The 19,972-nt window shown below is 43.0% G+C and overlaps 1 protein-coding gene across 1 annotated transcript; it reads left to right on the top strand.

Annotated features, from left to right (window-relative positions):
- The first annotated feature begins 261 nt into the window (after nucleotides 1-261).
- On the top strand, nucleotides 262-7,531 carry LOC120981502 (olfactory receptor 10A4-like). The gene is made up of 3 exons (XM_040411040.1): nucleotides 262-374; nucleotides 3,904-3,994; nucleotides 6,542-7,531. The coding sequence occupies exons 1-3, from the start codon at nucleotides 262-264 to the stop codon at nucleotides 7,529-7,531; spliced, it is 1,194 nt and encodes a 397-aa protein (XP_040266974.1).
- Nucleotides 7,532-19,972: the final 12,441 nt, after the last annotated feature.

Raw genomic sequence — 19,972 nt, 5'->3', positions numbered from 1 at the left:
GTACTTGATCACTGAGGACAGAAGGCAAAATGAGCTGGCAGCAATAAAAGGCAAGTGGACCCTTTCAAATAATCACTCTGCCAGTTCCACAAGTCTAAATCAGATTTGAACTCAGGACCCCAGCGTTGCAAAACATCAATGTCAAGCATTAAGCCACCATGCTACCCAAAGTAGCAACTGTTTTTTGAGTGGTGAGTACAATATTTCAGGAGGAGAATATCTAGAGAATACCCGCTCACAATGTAAAGTACAGGGATATTTATGGTCATCACCATATATAAGTATGAGTTGCAGAAGAAGAAGAAGAAGAAGAAGAAGAAGAAGAAGATGGATGATGAACCTCTTATTCTTCAAAATGACGGAGAACTGTCAAAGTGGGCCAACATATAGCGCAAGCCAAAGTTGGTTCAATCCTGACTAAGCTTACTCAATGGAGACTGTGTGGTGTTGGGGAAATTACCAAGTAGGTGGTAATTTGTTTTGTAGTATTAAAAAAAATGGGGTTAAGTGTGGTGTTTGGTCTCCACAAGGGGGACCACCATTAATTACATAGCACACATTGAATCTTACTTTCCTGTCTCCAAATGGATCTCACCAACTAGCTGAACCTTTTTTGAGAACAGTGAAACCCCCATCAGGTAACAGCATGAGGTTGGATTTGAACCAAGGAGCATAGTATTGTAAGACAGCAGTGCTAACCACTGAGCCACCACTCATCTCAGCACCAGCAAGCAGTCGGAGGAGGTGGTGGATGATGAGATGTCCAATGTCTCTCAATGTTCCTAAGCCTAGTACTGCTCAAGTACTTGATCACTGAGGACAGAAGGAAAATAAGCCTACAGCAGCAATAAAAGGCAAGTCAACCATTTGAAATAATGACTCTGCCCTTTTCACCAGCCCAGATTTGAACTCAGGACCTTACGTACTGCAACAGCACTGAGCCACCATGCTATGCCTCTCCTGAGACTATAAAGGAACCCCAGGTACTTCAGAAACCACTGAATATTAGAATGTCTACAAAATGCCCACTCACAATGTAAAGTACAGGGATAGTTATAATTCTCACCATATGAGGCGCAGAAGAAGGAACTGGATGAAGAACTGCGTATTCCTCAAAATGAGGGAGTACTGTCAAAGTGGGCCAACATATAGTGCAAGCCACAGTTATTCTAAAGTAACATTCATTGGTGTCCTCTTAGGGAGACCTTCATTTATTTTACTTTCATAGCACTGAACAGAGAGTATCACCACTCACTGCCCCCATTGGAGCTCATCAAGTAATTTCCAAAATAACCAAGCAGCACCTTAATGGATGAAACCTACAGTGCAAGCACTACATGCAGATAATAGCCTTGTGTGGATTCAAACTCAGGACCACAATTACAAAAACCACCAGCACTAAACACTGAGCCACAATGTACTTCAGTACAAACTAGCATGATGAGGTGAGTGGTGACATAAACCAGCAATTGGAAAGGTGGAGGGGGTACAATTTTTATTTTATTTTTTGCTTTTACATTTCCATCACTTGAGTGCTGCTTGGCAGTTCTGAGCAGCATGGTGGCTCAGTGATTAACACTTCTGTCTTGCAGCAGTAGGCCTTGTTTCATATCTGACCAATGGTGACATCAAATTGGTGATTGTCTTATTACTGGATTTCCTTCCACAATCCAAGGGCATTTGACTGGAAGATGATGATGTCTGTAAGGAGTTGTGTGATGTGTTGCTGCTATCTCACCAAGTGAAGCAAATTTCAGTCTATTTAAGATGAGACCAACCAAGTAATATTTCTTGGTCTTCTCTTATGGAGACCACCAATAATTATACTCCCACAGCACAAAGAATACCATTAACCCCTGATCAAAATGTTATACACATCCCAAAATGGATCAATAAAAACTACAGATTGCCCCGCATGAAAATGAGCCCTCACTTAGCTTGGTAGTGAAAAGGAAATATTCCTTTTTGTTAAAATGTTTTTTTTTTTTTTTACAGTATTAAAACATAAGAAGAACTGACCAAAAAATGAAGGAAACTGGTCAGTTTCACCACAACGTGAACTCTGTAAAAAATAAAAAAACAATAACACTCTAGCAAAAATGCATTTTTTTCAAAGTCCACCACATTTGGATTTTATTTCCAACTTGCTACTACATTATATGCAATATTAAATGGTGGCGATAAGAAGTCCAACTGGTCCCATAGAAAACAAGCAAAATGGAAAAAAAACACATAAAAAACTTATGGCTCTGGGAAGGCAGGAAGCAAAAAAACGAAAACGCAAAAACAAAAAATTGCCATATCAGGAACCTTTTGTCGCAGTTTAAAACTGGTGTCCTTATTAGCCCTGTACCGCTGAGAACACTTGCGGTTCAGCAAAACAAGGGGTATTGATTGCATGTTGCAAGAAGTAGTTCTGTTTTTTTGCTTTAAAGCAATGTTACTAATTGTTGGATGGAGGTTGGTCACAGCTTTGTTCAAATCTCAAATTTAACCACTGAGTGGTTCTAATTTTATAAAACGCGAAACCGGAGGGATCTGAAGTGGTATGCCGACCACCACACCTGCTGGGCAAGTCCACCTTCATCTCTACCACACTCTTTTACACGAACAACCGGTCGCCAGTCATGACTTGAAATGGAAATTTTTTTTTAAAAAATGTCTAAAAAGAAGAAAACAAAATAAGCACCAAACACGTATGGAAATGGGCAGGTGGGAAGCTCACAGCGGCCAAACGGTGAAATAGGGTTTTCTTTAGTAAAATCTCTCTTTTTTTGCCAGGGGTCAGGCCATCTCACCCTAAAAGGACCTTTACACAGGCCGAGATAATCGCTAACGAGCGTTCATAGGAACACTCATTAATGATTATCTAGTGGTGTAAATGTACCGCTAATTACACAATGAACGAGCAAAATGCTTGTTCATCGGGTAATAGATCTTTTGTGTGGACACAAATCGTTGTTTGCCGGCAGCAGATCGTGCTATGTAAACGTGCTCTGCTGCCGGTAAACAACACGTCTTCATGGGGATGAGAGATAGCATTAGTGATCACACCTCCACATACTGTGGAGGAGATCGCTGCATGTAAATGCAGTGGTCTGCTTTGCTGACAACATGCAATTGCCGGAAAGTAAGGCTTCATTCCCGACAATCGACTGTTGTCTCGTCCCATCTAAAGGGACCTTAACTGAAGCAGAAAGGTGGGGGGTGGAACATTGCATAATTTAATTCAACCCCACCCATCCCAAATCCCAAAAGAATGGACAACAGAATGCCCTGGGTCAGTTTTGGCCCTGTGACTGCCCAAATAAGTGAAGTGTGCAGTGATTCCATGTCATCTGCATGTCATACGGACTCACAGTATTATTTCACTACCACAGCAGACTCCCTATGCGTGTTACTACAAGGCACAGTGTTCTACACCACTATAAAGGCTCTCTGCAGCCAGGAAATAGCAGTTTTTTTTAATGAAATTAGCCGCAAATATCTTCGGATCGAACTGAATTTTTCCCAAAAAGTTCATCGAACCGAGCAATCAATTTTTTTTAAATTCGCTCATCTCTTGTCATTAATATGAACTGATTGATACACAAATCTCATTGTTAGTTGTTTTATGATGAAGCCTTAGCTTATGCTGTAAAGTCCCAGAGGAGCACACTCCCCTCAGCACCTGTTCTTGAAAATCCCTATCCAATTAAATTCATTATAAAAAGTGTGGATCCTTGTTGTAATTCGTCTTTTCATCTGTGATTTACAAGAATATAATGCCTGACACCGAACAATATTGCCTACATTTAAATATGGGAAATAAATCAGAGGTAAAAACAATTATTTTCTTTCCTATACTTTTGCAGCCTATGATGTGCAGATTTGACAATAATTTTACCCTTTGCAATTCCAAAGGGTGGATAAAATAGAATACAGCCTCCCAACTGTCCTGCATGTAGCGGGACAGTCCTGCATTTCAGGGCTTCAGCATATCCCGATTTCAACTGTATCTGTATCTTGAGAAGGCAGATACATTTGAATACAGTGATGACACTCGGAGCCGTCAGCTAGCTGCCCCACCATTCACTGACTTGTGCTCTCCCCAGCATGCAAGTGGGATGCAGTGATGTCATCGTTCATACTGAGCTGAGCTGGAGGGTGTGCAAACCTGGGGATTATTTGCTTGCTTCATCAGATGAACAGGGCTAGGTGAATATTACTTTCTTACTTTATTAAAAGTATAGGGGCTTCACTATTGTGAGGGGGCACTAAGGGGCAACCCTATTGTTAAGGGGGCACTAAGGTGGCAAAACTGTTGTAAGGGGGCATTAAGAGGGCGGAACTATTGTATGGGTCTTTTTTTTGTAAAGGGGGCATATCTTATCTGAGGGGTACTAAGGGAGCATTCGACTGTGAAAGTGGCACTAAGGGGAATTACTACTGTGTGGGGGCACTAAGGGAACATCTTACTATGAAAGGGGATGCAAGGGCGCATTCTACTGTCATTGGGCACTTAGGGGGCATATTTACTGTGTGGGGCACTAAGGGGACATAACTGCTATGTAAAGGCACAAAGGGGACTGTGTGGAATTTGGCAAGTGTTAAAGGTATGGCTTTCTGTAGAAAGACTTGCTGTTGCTTGCTACTCTGATGTTGTCCATCCTTTGGCTTGCGAGCCATGTAGAATAAAGCGTGCTACAGATCTGAAATTTTGAAAGATGCCTCTGCATTTTCAAATAGTCCCAATTTACTTGTGCTATACTGTACCTGATTCAACTGTTTAGCATGGAAATGGCACTGAAAATCTAACATATGTGAAGCTGGCCTAATATTACTGGAGGTTCATAGACCAAGAGATTTGTGATATAAAACTGCGATCAAGGGAGAAGGCTTATTTCTGGATTTCTTGTAAGTAATCATTAATTGCAAAACATTATAGCCAGCTTATCCTTTACCTGAAATAGCTTCTTACAGGGAGTAGTAGATTGTAATCAGTTTAGTTCCTCCTATCAGTGGTGTACCTGGGCTTGGAGGGGGGACATCAAGCTGATTCTCCTGTGTTCCCATCATAAATTCATTGCATGTTCCATTTGGGGGGCCCATACTAAGGCCTAAGGCGTTATTTGATCCCTGTGCTCCCCTGCCTCTGTGTAAGGCTCTAAGAAAATGAAAGCTGTCGGCCAACAGATATTCTTCGCAATTCTTCTGTATATGTGAGAAAGAAATTTGCTACTGCCAAAAACCTCAGGGCACCTATCTCCTGCAAAAAGCAGGGCCTTGCAGTTTAAAATCCAACATGTTTGTTCCTTTTTCATGACAGCCCATAAAAATTATATAGCTGGCCAGGCCTACTTAAATCAGCAGGTTCTTCTGACTTTAGTCTACTGTGTATGTCATAGGCATTGCTATCTTGTAGAAGGAAACACATTTTTTGAGTTATGTTTCAGGTCCTATTCTAACTAATTGGTTGGAAAATTCTATTTGGATACATAATAAATTCGCCCTGAATCAAAAGCACCCAAACTGGCCTGAAAACTTGTGCACTACACTGAGGACTTCTAGGGCTCATCTCCTTGCTTTGTTTACTATCATCATTTGGTTTCTGTTATCTAGACTTATTTTGTCTGCCAGTGTTGATGCATGCATCATAATGTTATTTTTTGTGACCATCCAGTAGTTATGCAATTTGGACCTATTGTACATTTTGTGAGTATCTGAGTACTGGAAGATACTATTAGCACCTTTCAAAGGCAACTGTTATAGGTGAAGTCCAGTTCTGTAGTCTTGTTCACAACTAGTGTTACTGAAATACAAACTTCCTCTTTTTGGTTTAAACTTTCAGAACCTGTTGTTCAGAGAGGAGTAATTTTTTAGAAATTCACACAAATCAGTCTCTAGATTCAATTGGGGTCTGAATAAATTCGACTCAAATTGAAAGTGCCCCAATTGTCTGAAAACTCATACATGGCATTCTGTGGTCTCCTAGGACTGTATCCAACCCTTTGACACCAAGACAGCATTAATAAAGTCAAAGTAACAATGATATTTACTGTTTACTGTCTGATTTTTTTTAAATTGAACTTGTCCAAAAACTATCCCTTTTTGGAGGTAGATGCCTTCTTCTTTGTCTTCTGACCTGTAAATGGTGGCTGACAATTATTATTATTTTTTTAAATTGTCACAAATTTTATTAGTTTAGAATCAATTCGCTCATCTCCAATGTAGTTATCGTCTTTTCAAATGAACTTGGTTTATTATAGTAAGTCCTTAAGTCCATTTTGTGTACAGTTTTTGTGGCAATCTTATTTGTCGTTTTATTAACATTTGAGAACCGACATTTGCACTTTAGAGGTAGCTGCCGAAGCTTTAGTGGAATCAGCTTTCTCAACTTGAGAGATATCAACGGATCACTGGGGTTTACAGAAGCTCAACCAACATCGATCAGTTGATCATTAGAACTTCCTTGGTTTACAAATAAATTGTGAACCTTCAAAAAGTACTGTACCGTGCTTTGCATATTTTTACTAATATGTATGTGTTTTTTCTTGTATAGGAGTTTCTTCTCTTCAAAGCCCAACCTTTCAACAAGACTATTGTAACTGAATTCATACTTCTTGCCTTTTGTCAATTACAGCATCTGCAGATTTTACTTTTTGCCTTCGTCCTCTTGGCATTTATATGCTGCGTTTTGGGGAACAGTGCCATACTTGTCTTAGTAAGATATGCACGTTCACTTCATACACCAATGTATTTTTTCATTAGCAATTTTGCTCTTCTAGAAATAATATTTGTATCTGTTACCGTTCCTAAACTTCTAGCTAATTTGATTGAATCTAGCAGGAAGATCACATTTACAGGGTGCTTTGCCCAGTTGTACGCTTTTAATTCTTTGGGTGTGGCAGAATGTTACCTTCTAGCCGTTATGGCCTTTGATCGTGATTTAGCCATTAACAACCCTTTGCGTTATCCCAGTATAATGAACAAATCTCATTATATTGAACTTGCAGTTGCCCCATGGATCATTGGATTTTTCATAGCTGCCATACCTACAACATTTACAGTTGAACTGGAGTTTTGTGGACCCAATGAAGTCAACCATTTCTTTTGTGATTTGTCTCCAATTCAGAATTTAGCATGTTCCAATCCTTTGTCCAGCAACTTGGCCACAAGTTTTTCAGCTTTATTTGCCAGCGTGCTTCCATTTATGATCATCTTAGGATTCTACATCCATATCATCGCCACCATTTCAAAAATTAAAGGCACTGTAGGCAAACAGAAGGCTTTCTCCACCTGTTCATCTCACCTCATTGTAGCCAGTTTGTTCTACTCCTCAGTCATTATTGTATATGTTAGGCCCAAAGGAAGTCAACATGACAAATTCCTTGCCCTCGTGTACACTGTTATTATTCCATTGCTAAATCCATTTATTTATACCTTAAGAAACAAAGATGTCAAAGCAGCTCTAAGAAAATCAATTCCCCTAAGAGTCCTTGGTCAGATTAAGATCAGCCACTTGCAGCAAGATCATTGTAGAAGTTCATAGATGGAAGACGGAAAATGTCAGAAAAGTTATAGATGTGTCCACTCTTGCTGTTGCTTGAATTTTCTCATAAAACAAAATCAATACAATAACGCAACATGCTAGCAAAACATTTGACAGACTGCAACTTACATCACAACCTCTGGGGGTCAAAAGAAAGACAGGAGGCAGCACCTCATGTGTGGTGTTGTGTCGCAAAATAATAAAAGATTAGTAAGAACTCTTACCAGAAGATGTTGTGAGAAGTCACAACACCTATATGAAGCTTGTGCTGATTTTCCCGATCAGCATGCGGGGTGCCTGCGCTGCTGCCTAGGTTCCAGCCCGTGCTGGGAGAGCATTCGTCGGGGAGAGATATCGATGCAGAAGAAGAAATAAACTGAACCTTTAGGATGGCGCTGTCAGCAGGAGTCGAAAACAGGTAAGTATTGATAACACAATACTTTTTATTAGGGATGAGCGAACCCGAACTGTATAGTTCGGGTTCGTACCGAATTTTGGGGTGTCCGTGACACGGACCCGAACCCAAACATTTTCGTAAAAGTCCGGGTTCGGGTTCAGTGTTCGCCGCTTTTTGAAAGGCTGCAAAGCAGCCAATCAACAAGCGTCATACTACTTGCCCCAAGAGGCCATCACAGCCTTGCCTACTATTGGCATGGCTGTGATTGGCCAGTGCAGCATGTGACCCAGCCTCTATATAAGCTTGGGTCACGTAGCGCTGCACGTCACTCTGCTGATTCAAGCATAGGGAGAGGTTGCAGCTGCGACGTTAGGGCGAGATTAGGCAGATTAACTCCTCCAAAAGACTTCATTCTGTGATCGATCTGCAGCTGTGGATCATTGAAGTGCTATTATTGACTTGCTCACTTTTTTGAGGCTGCCCAGAGCGTTTTTAGATCACTTTTTTTCTGGGGTGATCGGCGGCCATTTTGTGACTTGTGGTGCGCCAGCACGAGCTATCACCAAGTGTATTTAACCATCGATAGTGTGGTTATTTTGTGCTATATCCTACATCAGCTGCAGGCTGAGCCTGTGTCACCGAAGTGCATTTAACCATCAACAGTCTGGTTATTTTTTGGCCATATACTACATCAGCTGCAGGCTGAGCCTGTTTCACCCAAGTGAATTTAGCCATCAACAGTCTGATTATTTTTTGGCCATATACTACATCTGGTGCAGGCTGAGCCTGTGTCACCGAAGTGCATTTAACCATCAACAGTCTGGTTATTTTTTGGCCATATACTACATCAGCTGCAGGCTGAGCCTGTGTCACCGAAGTGCATTTAACCATCAACAGTCTGGTTATTTTTTGGCCATATACTACATCTGGTGCAGGCTGAGCCTGTGTCACCCAAGTGCATTTAACCATCAACAGTGTGGTTATTTTTTGGCCATATATTACATCAGGGGCAAGTTGAGCCTGTCACCCAGCGCCTAAAAAATAGACCTGACATTTCTATTCAACCAAATCTGCACAGTTTTAGCTGGTCAAGTTATTTGTAGTGACAGTAAAAGCAGACTTTTTGTTCTGGGTTGAAAAAGCATTCCAAAATTTGCCATTCTGAAAATAACTAGTTTGTGGTATTTGAGGCCTACTTGAAATCTATCCCAAAAAGAAAATCTTACATTGAAGGTATTGATAGTGTCATTCAGAAAAACCTAAGACACACGCTAGCGTGCTGATAGAAGTGTCATTCTGTGATTAAACCCATAACTGTCACACAGCGCAAAAAAAAACAGGTCTCACATCTCTATTCAACCAAATCTGCACAGTTTTAGCTGGTCAAGTTATTTGTAGTGACCGTCAAAGCAGACTTTTTGTTCTGGGTTGAAAAAGCATTCCCAAATTTGCCATTCTGAAAATAACTAGTTTCTGGTATTTGAGGCCTACTTGAAATCTATCCCAAAAAGAAAATCTTACATTGAAGTTATTGATAGTGTCATTCAGAAAAACCTAAGACACACGCTAGCGTGCTGATAGAAGTGTCATTCTGTGATTAAACCTATAACTGTCACACAGCGAAAAAAAAAACAGGTCTGACATCTCTATTCAACCAAATCTGCACAGTTTTAGCTGGTCAAGTTATTTGTAGTGACCGTCAAAGCAGACTTTTTGTTCTGGGTTGAAAAAGCATTCCCAAATTTGCCATTCTGAAAATAACTAGTTTCTGGTATTTGAGGCCTACTTGAAATCTATCCCAAAAAGAAAATCTTACATTGAAGTTATTGATAGTGTCATTCAGGAAAACCTAAGACACACGCTAGCGTGCTGATAGAAGTGTCATTCTGTGATTAACCACCTCCGGACCGCCTAACGCAGGATCGCGTTCCGGAGGTGGCAGCCCTGCGCAGAGTCACGCATATATGCGTCATCTCGCGATGGCCGAGATTTCCTGTGAACGCGCGCACACAGGCGCGCGCGCTCACAGGAACGGAAGGTAAGAGAGTTGATCTCCAGCCTGCCAGCGGCGATCGTTCGCTGGCAGGCTGGAGATGTGTTTTTTTTAACCCCTAACAGGTATATTAGACGCTGTTTTGATAACAGCGTCTAATATACCTGCTACCTGGTCCTCTGGTGGTCCCCTTTGTTTGGATCGACCACCAGAGGACACAGGTAGCTCAGTAAAGTAGCACCAAGCACCACTACACTACACTACACCCCCCCCCGTCACTTATTAACCCCTTATTAGCCCCTGATCACCCCTGATCACCCCATATAGACTCCCTGATCACCCCCCTGTCATTGATTACCCCCCTGTCATTGATCAACCCCCTGTAAAGCTCCATTCAGACGTCCGCATGATTTTTACGGATCCACTGATAGATGAATCGGATCCGCAAAACGCATCCGGACGTCTGAATGAAGCCTTACAGGGGCGTGATCAATGACTGTGGTGATCACCCCATATAGACTCCCTGATCACCCCCCTGTCATTGATTACCCCCCTGTCATTGATTACCCCCCTGTAAAGCTCTATTCAGACGTCCGCATGATTTTTACGGATCCACTGATAGATAGATCGGATCCGCAAAACGCATCTGGACGTCTGAATGAAGCCTTACAGGGGCATGATCAATGACTGTGGTGATCACCCCATATAGACTCCCTGATCACCCCCCTGTAAAGCTCCATTCAGATGTCCGCATGATTTTTACGGATGCACTGATAGATGGATCCGATCCGCAAAACGCATCCGGACGTCTGAATGAAGCCTTACAGGGGCATGATCAATGACTGTGGTGATCACCCCATATAGACTCCCTGATCACCCCCCTGTAAAGCTCCATTCAGATGTCCGCATGATTTTTACGGATGCACTGATAGATGGATCGGATCCGCAAAACGCAACCTTGACGTCTGAATGAAGCCTTACAGGGGCATGATCAATGACTGTGGTGATCACCCCCCTGTCATTGATTACCCCCCTGTAAAGCTCCATTCAGATGTCCGCATGATTTTTACGGATGCACTGATAGATGGATCGGATCCGCAAAACGCATACGGACGTCTGAATGAAGCCTTACAGGGGCATGATCAATGACTGTGGTGATCACCCCATATAGACTCCCTGATCACCCCCCTGTAAAGCTCCATTCAGATGTCCGCATGATTTTTACGGATGCACTGATAGATGGATCGGATCCGCAAAACGCATCCGGACGTCTGAATGAAGCCTTACAGGGGCGTGATCAATGACTGTGGTGATCACCCCATATAGACTCCCTGATCACCCCCCTGTCATTGATCACCCCCCTGTCATTGATTACCCCCCTGTAAAGCTCCATTCAGACGTCCGCATGATTTTTACGGATCCACTGATAGATGGATCGGATCCGCAAAACGCATCCGGACGTCTGAATGAAGCCTTACAGGGGCGTGATCAATGACTGTGGTGATCACCCCATATAGACTCCCTGATCACCCCCCTGTCATTGATCACCCCCCTGTCATTGATCACTCCCCCTGTCATTGATCACCCCCCTGTCATTGATCACCCCCCTGTAAGGCTCCATTCAGACATGTTTTTGGCCCAAGTTAGCAGAATTTTTTTTTTTTTTTCTTACAAAGTCTCATATTCCACTAACTTGTGTCAAAAAATAAAATCTCACATGAACTCACCATACCCCTCACGGAAACCAAATGCGTAAAATTTTTTAGACATTTATATTCCAGACTTCTTCTCATGCTTTAGGGCCCCTAGAATGCCAGGGCAGTATAAATACCCCACATGTGACCCCATTTCGGAAAGAAGACACCCCCAGGTATTCCGTGAGGGGCATGGCGAGTTCATAGAAAAAAAAAATTTTGAGTCCATGAAAGATTGAAATTTTTGTCCCAAGTTAGCGGAACGGGAAACTTTGTGAGAAAAAAATAAAAAATATCAATTTCCGCTAACTTGTGCCAAAATTTTTTTTTTTCTATGAACTCGCCATGCCCCTCATTGAATACCTTGGGGTGTCTTCTTTCCAAAATGGGGTCACATGTGGGTTATTTATACTGCCCTGGCATTCTAGGGGCCCCAAAGCGTGAGAAGAAGTCTGGTATCCAAATGTCTAAAAATGCCCTCATAAAAGGAATTTGGGCACCTTTGCGCATCTAGGCTGCAAAAAAGTGTCACACATCTGGTATCGCCGTACTCAGGAGAAGTTGGGGAATGTGTTTTGGGGTGTCATTTTACATATACCCATGCTGGGTGAGAGAAATATCTTGGTCAAATGCCAACTTTGTATAAAAAAATGGGAAAAGTTGTCTTTTGCCAAGATATTTATCTCACCCAGCATGGGTATATGTAAAATGACACCCCAAAACACATTCCCCAACTTCTCCTGAATACGGCGATACCACATGTGTGACACTTTTTTGCAGCCTAGGTGGGCAAAGGGGCCCATATTCCAAAGAGCACCTTTCGGATTTCACAGGTCATTTTTTACAGAATTTGATTTCAAACTCCGTACCACACATTTGGGCCCCTAGAATGCCAGGGCAGTATAACTACCCCACAAGTGACCCCATTTTGGAAAGAAGACACCCCAAGGTACTCCGTGAGGGGCATGGCGAGTTCCTAGAATTTTTTATTTTTTGTCACAAGTTAGTGGAATATGAGACTTTGTAAGAAAAAAAAAAATTTAAAAAAAAATCATCATTTTCCGCTAACTTGTGACAAAAAATAAAAAGTTCTATGAACTCACTATGCCCATCAGCGAATACCTTAGGGTGTGTACTTTCCGAAATGGGGTCATTTGTGGGGTTTTTCTACTGTCTGGGCATTGTAGAACCTCAGGAAACATGACAGGTGCTCAGAAAGTCAGAGCTGCTTCAAAAAGCGGAAATTCACATTTTTGTACCATAGTTTGTAAACGCTATAACTTTTACCCAAACCATTTTTTTTTTACCCAAATTTTTTTTTTTTATCAAAGACATGTAGAACTATAAATTTAGAGCAAAATTTCTATATGGATCTCGTTTTTTTTGCAAAATTTTACAACTGAAAGTGAAAAATGTCATTTTTTTGCAAAAAAATCGTTAAATTTCGATTAATAACAAAAAAAGTAAAAATGTCAGCAGCAATGAAATACCACCAAATGAAAGCTCTATTAGTGAGAAGAAAATGAGGTAAAATTCATTTGGGTGGTAAGTTGCATGACCGAGCAATAAACGGTGAAAGTAGTGTAGGTCAGAAGTGTAAAAAGTGGCCTGGTCTTTCAGGGTGTTTAAGCACTGGGGGGCTGAAGTGGTTAAACCTATAACTGTCACACAGCGCAAAAAAAAACAGGTCTCACATCTCTATTCAACCAAATCTGCACAGTTTTAGCTGGTCAAGTTATTTGTAGTGACCGTCAAAGCAGACTTTTTGTTCTGGGTTGAAAAAGCATTCCCAAATTTGCCATTCTGAAAATAACTAGTTTGTGGTATTTGAGGCCTACTTGAAATCTATCCCAAAAAGAAAATCTTACATTGAAGTTATTGATAGTGTCATTCAGAAAAACCTAAGACACACGCTAGCGTGCTGATAGAAGTGTCATTCTGTGATTAAACCTATAACTGTCACACAGCGCAAAAAAAAAACAGGTCTCACATCTCTATTCAACCAAATCTGCACAGTTTTAGCTGGTCAAGTTATTTGTAGTGACCGTCAAAGCAGACTTTTTGTTCTGGGTTAAAAAAGCATTCCCAAATTTGCCATTCTCAAAATAACTAGTTTCTGGTATTTGAGGCCTACTTGAAATCTATCCCAAAAAGGATATCTTACATTGAAGGTACTGATAGTGTCATTCAGAAAAACCTAAGACACACGCTACCGTGCAGATAGATTTCTGATTCTGTGATTAAACCTTAACCTGTCACACAGTGCAAAAAAAAAACAGGTCTCACATCTCTATTCAATGGTCTGCCGGGTGTTCACTCCAAGGTCATGGAAGTCACGCCTGCGGCCACCCCGTTCTCCGAGGGATATGTCCTGAAATCCAGCTGAAAGCTGCAGAACATCAGTCGGAGGTCTCTCCACTACTGGCGGGCCTCTCTGGCGCCCTCTTCCCACAAGCAAAGGCTCGGCTGGTGGCTGCTGGGGTCTTTCAATGCGTCTAGGTTCTTGAGCCTCTTGCTCCTGTCCAGGCTGTCCTTGGCTGGGCTGCCCCCTGGCACGTGCTCTTCCGCGGGCTCTGGCTCGTCCACTCATCTTCTATTCCTGAGAGGATATAAACCGCTAATAAGGTCAATCTGCCGCCTAGCAGCTCCGCCGTGGCACAATCACCTCAGAACTCGCACACTGGTGACTTTAGGTATCTTCACTGGTCACTTTGAGCGGAATGATGACATCCGAGTCACGGCACCAAATGTAACCCTCTTTTCCTTGCACCATCTGCGACACCTCCAGCTTTCACACTCACTCGGTCACCAGCTCCTTCAGGCATAAACTCTAAGTGAACTCTAAGGGACGACACTCAGGTCTTCTGTGGTTTAAAGCTTTATTGAGGTGTAGTGCACTTGGCTGGAGCCTGTAATGCAACAGGGAAACACTGCCACTATGTGGTATACAGCCAGGTCACCAGCCCACCTATATCATAACAGGCAGTCATTATATTACATTCCCACATACATGTTACAGGATATAACAAAGCATACAGAAAAATGAACAAGAGAAAATCATTTACAAAGATATTGCAGCAGGGTGACCTGGAATACAGCATGTCTTGCAGCCATTTTAGGAAGAACACATGTCTCTTTAACTGTACATCATCTACTCAGCCTAGCATGTGCTGCAGGGTTTAAAGGCTGCTAAAAAACATACAGTCACCTCTTTACATTCTACAGAACTATTATGGGTATATATTATAACTTTTTACAATAGATAAATGAACTTTAGCTTTAGAGAACTTAGACAGAGATCCTACCTCCTTCACAGTAAATGTCTGCACTGAGGAGACCAAACCAAGTAGCAGAATACACAGGGGGCTTTCTGGAAGAGTCCACTGTAAAGACTCTGTCTGTTAAAACTTTCCTCAGTTATCTAATAGCACATTTGAAGAGGTTTATTTAGCATGTCCTGACTCTCTGCTAACAGCTTATGAATATATGGAACTATATTTAACAAGTGATCATTGCTGCAGCTCCTGTATATTGGTATGACCCTATTGCAAACCTGCAGACTGGATATTTGGTGAAACTTCATGTGGTTCATATCGACTGTACTACACCACTGACTTGGTGCCTGGGCCTAAATGTAGGACAGTGGCCTGTTCCAGTGGTGGGTGACGTGAAGACTGATTCTCTGCTATGACATGAAGACAGATTCTGCGCTGACATAAGGCCAGATTCTCTGTTACGGGACCTCTCTCCTCTGCCTGGGCCTAAATGTGTGACAGTGGCCTGTTCCAGTGGTGGGTGACGTGAAGCCTGATTCTCTGCTATGACATAAAGACAGATTCTGCGCTGACATAAGGCCAGATTCTCTGTTACGGGACCTCTCTCCTCTGTCTGGGTGCCGGGGCCTAAATGTGTGACAGTGGCCTGTTCCAGTGGTGGGTGACGTGAAGCCTGATTCTCTGCTATGACATGAAGACAGATTCTGCGCTGACATAAGGCCAGATTCTCTGTTACGGGACCTCTCTCCTCTGCCTGGGTGCCTGGGCCTAACTGTGTGACAGTGGCCTGTTCCAGTGGTGGGTGACGTGAAGCCTGATTCTCTGCTATGACATGAAGACAGATTCTGCGCTGACATAAGGCCAGATTCTCTGTTACGGGACCTCTCTCCTCTGCCTGGGTGCCTGGGCCTAAATGTGTGACAGTGGCCTGTTCCAGTGGTGGGTGACGTGAAGCCTGATTCTCTGCTATGACATGAAGACAGATTCTGCGCTGACATAAGGCCAGATTCTCTGTTACGGGACCTCTCTCCTCTGCCTGGGTGCCTGGGCCTAAATGTGTGACAGTGGCCTGTTCCAGTGGTGGGTGACGTGAAGCCTGATTCTCTGCTATGACATGAATACAGATTCTGCGCTGACATAAGGCCAGATTCTCTGTTACGGGACCTCTCTCCTCTGCCTGGGTGCCTGGGCCTAAATGTGTGACAGTGGCCTGTTCCAGTGGTGGGTGACGTGAAGCCTGATTCTCTGCTATGACATGAAGACAGATTCTGCGCTGACATAAGGCCAGATTCTCTGTTACGGGACCTCTCTCCTCTGCCTGGGTGCCTGGGCCTAAATGTGTGACAGTGGCCTGTTCCAGTGGTGGGTGACGTGAAGCCTGATTCTCTGCTATGACATGAAGACAGATTCTGCGCTGACATAAGGCCAGATTCTCTGTTACGGGACCTCTCTCCTCTGCCTGGGTGCCTGGGCCTAAATGTGTGACAGTGGCCTGTTCCAGTGGTGGGTGATGTGAAGCCTGATTCTCTGCTATGACATGAATACAGATTCTGCGCTGACATAAGGCCAGATTCAATGTTACGGGACCTCTCTCCTCTGCCTGGGTGCCTGGGCCTAAATGTGTGACAGTGGCCTCTTCCAGTGGTGGGTGACGTGAAGCCTGATTCTCTGCTATGACATGAATACAGATTCTGCGCTGACATAAGGCCAGATTCTCTGTTACGGGACCGCTCTCCTCTGTCTGGGTGCCGGGGCCTAAATGTGTGACAGTGGCCTGTTCCAGTGGTGGGTGACGTGAAGCCTGATTCTCTGCTATGACATGAAGACAGATTCTGCGCTGACATAAGGCAAGATTCTCTGTTACGGGACCTCTCTCCTCTGCCTGGGTGCCTGGGCCTAAATGTGTGACAGTGGCCTGTTCCAGTGGTGGGTGACGTGAAGCCTGATTTTCTGCTATGACATGAAGACAGATTCTGTGCTGACATAAGGCCAGATTCTCTGTTACGGGACCTCTCTCCTCTGCCTGGGTGCCTGGGCCTAAATGTGTGACAGTGGCCTGTTCCAGTGGTGGGTGACGTGAAGCCTGATTCTCTGCTATGACATGAAGACAGATTCTGCGCTGACATAAGGCCAGATTCTCTGTTACGGGACCTCTCTCCTCTGCCTGGGTGCCTGGGCCTAAATGTGTGACAGTGGCCTGTTCCAGTGGTGGGTGACGTGAAGCCTGATTCTCTGCTATGACATGAATACAGATTCTGCGCTGACATAAGGCCAGATTCTCTGTTACGGGACCGCTCTCCTCTGTCTGGGTGCCGGGGCCTAAATGTGTGACAGTGGCCTGTTCCAGTGGTGGGTGACGTGAAGCCTGATTCTCTGCTATGACATGAAGACAGATTCTGCGCTGACATAAGGCCAGATTCTCTGTTACGGGACCTCTCTCCTCTGCCTGGGCCTAAATGTGTGACAGTGGCCTGTTCCAGTGGTGGGTGACGTGATGCCTGATTCTCTGCTATGACATGAAGACAGATTCTGCGCTGACATAAGGCCAGATTCTCTGTTACGGGACCTCTCTCCTCTGCCTGGGTGCCTGGGCCTAAATGTGTGACAGTGGCCTGTTCCAGTGGTGGGTGACGTGATGCCTGATTCTCTGCTATGACATGAAGACAGATTCTGCGCTGACATAAGGCCAGATTCTCTGTTACGGGACCGCTCTCCTCTGTCTGGGTGCCGGGGCCTAAATGTGTGACAGTGGCCTGTTCCAGTGGTGGGTGACGTGAAGCCTGATTCTCTGCTATGACATGAAGACTGATTCTGCGCTGACATGAAGCCAGATTCTCTGCTATGGCATGAAGAGACTGATTCTCTGCTGACATGAAGCCAGATTCTTTGCTATGGCATGAAGAGACTGATTCTCTGCTGACGTGAAGCCAGATTCTCTGCTATGGGACCTCTGTCCAATTGATATTGGTTCATTTTTTTTTTTTTTTTAATTTTAATTCATTTCCTTATCCACATTTGTTTGCAGGGGATTTACCTACATGTTGCTGCCTTTTGCAGCCCTCTAGCTCTTTCCTGGGCTGTTTTACAGCCTTTTTAGTGCCCAAAAGTTCGGGTCCCCATTGACTTCAATGGGGTTCGGGACGAAGTTCGGATCGGGTTCGGATCCCAAACCCGAACATTTCCGGGAAGTTCGGCCGAACTTCTCGAACCCGAACATCCAGGTGTTCGCTCAACTCTACTTTTTATTTACAGTTGACGCGTTTCAGGGGCAGAGAGCCCCCTTCATCAGGACAATTTACAACATGAAGCAGCATTCACATATAGCGGTTATTTAAACTCAAAAATGGCGCGTGAGACCCAGGAAAGGTGGAGCAGAAGGAGGGAAAGGGGCGGGGGATGGGCGTGTATCACAGACAATGAAAACACGTCATCAGGCATTCAAGGTCCTTACGGACCTATTTAGTAATAGAACTGGTTTCTTTTAGAAGATATTTATTGTAGAGTGTACTGTGAAATATGGCAGTGCTAATGTAGTAGGATTAACCGCATATTGTGTTGTTTGCGGGTGTGTAGATCTCATACTAGTGTTTTTGACAGGGACCGGGCAGCGGGTGGTTTAAAGTATGGTGGTTTCATTAATTTATTTTATTCTATAGTCTGAGTCAAAGAATCGTTTGTTTCAAAATTAAAAATAGAAATAAAAAAAATGTGTATATATATATATATATATATATATATATATATATATATATATAGTATAAAATTACTGTGCACTATCACTATCAGAAGTTATAATTTAGAAATATGTCGCACACGAGTGACGAGGAATCACTTAGAGGTGCTCCCACTGACAGATAACACCCAATCTGACAGAGAGTAAAATGTATAAAAATAAAATATAGTGGGGCACTCTCTGTAGTACTGCAACCAGTAGAATTTAATAATAATACATAAAATAAATAGATAAAATCCGAGTGGTAGCTTATACAATATTATGACGACAACAATAATAATATATATTGGTGATTGTAAATCTCATACATAGTCCATCAAAAGAATCCAAAGAAAACTAGGTGGGATGATGGTCAACCAAACCTGCAGTGATATAAATGTTCACAATAAAAATCGTATCAGATTTGATAGATAATCGCCAATTGTCCTCTAAAATCCGAATCCCTCTACCAGGCAGTCTCCAATCTTAAGCGCAATCAAGCGCTGACACTGAACAGAGCGGCGTCCTGCACACTTGTATACAACAGCGGCATCCCGCTGTATCTCCCAAGTAATGCGATCGCTTATTTAGATAAACTGTAACAGTCTTACCGGGAGGACTTGCGTGGATTCTTTTCGCCCTCGACACGGTATACCTATAGCTGTAGGTTCCGGTCTCAAGGGCTAACAGTCGTCAGGAAATCTTGCGCCAACGCTGCTTGTACACGTGGCCCCACAATGGATGAGGATTTCCTCTATATGGCAAGTGTTACATGCACGACTTGATGTTTCCTTGAATAATGGCAAGAGTGTGCAAAGCAGTAATCAAAGCAAAAGGTGGCTACTTTGAAGAACCTGGAATATGACATATTTTCAGTTGTTTCACGCTTGTTTGTTATGTATATAATTCCACATGTTAATTCATAGTTTTGATGCCTTCATAGTCATGAAAATAAAGAAAACTCTTTGAATGAGAAGGTGTGTCCAAACTTTTGATCTGTACTGTACCTTTTGTAGTAGACGAGTTGTTGAATAGGGGATAAGGTGTTTTGGATGTATAGCCTTTCAAACTCCCCCATAAAAAGATTTGCAAAGGACGGCGCCACTTTCGTACCCATGGCGGTACCCCTGCGTTGATGGTATGTTACGCTGTTGTAGATAAAGAAATTGTTCTCTAAAATGAAGCGAAGACTATTTCAAAGAAAATTTACTTGGGGTGGTTTCAAAGTGGGATCTTCCTCTAGGACGGTTTTTACACACTGTATGCCCAAGTCATGTTGAATGTTGGAATATAGGGCTGTAACGTCCATTGTGAATAATGCATATGAATCTTTCCAAGTGATGTCTTTTAATTCCCGAATTAGCTGACTA

This window comes from Bufo bufo, chromosome 11, assembly GCF_905171765.1.
Source record: "Bufo bufo chromosome 11, aBufBuf1.1, whole genome shotgun sequence".
NCBI classification, from domain to species: domain Eukaryota; kingdom Metazoa; phylum Chordata; class Amphibia; order Anura; family Bufonidae; genus Bufo; species Bufo bufo.
The sequence above is the reverse complement of the archived record's forward strand: the minus strand, read 5'-3'. Positions and strand labels throughout refer to the sequence as shown.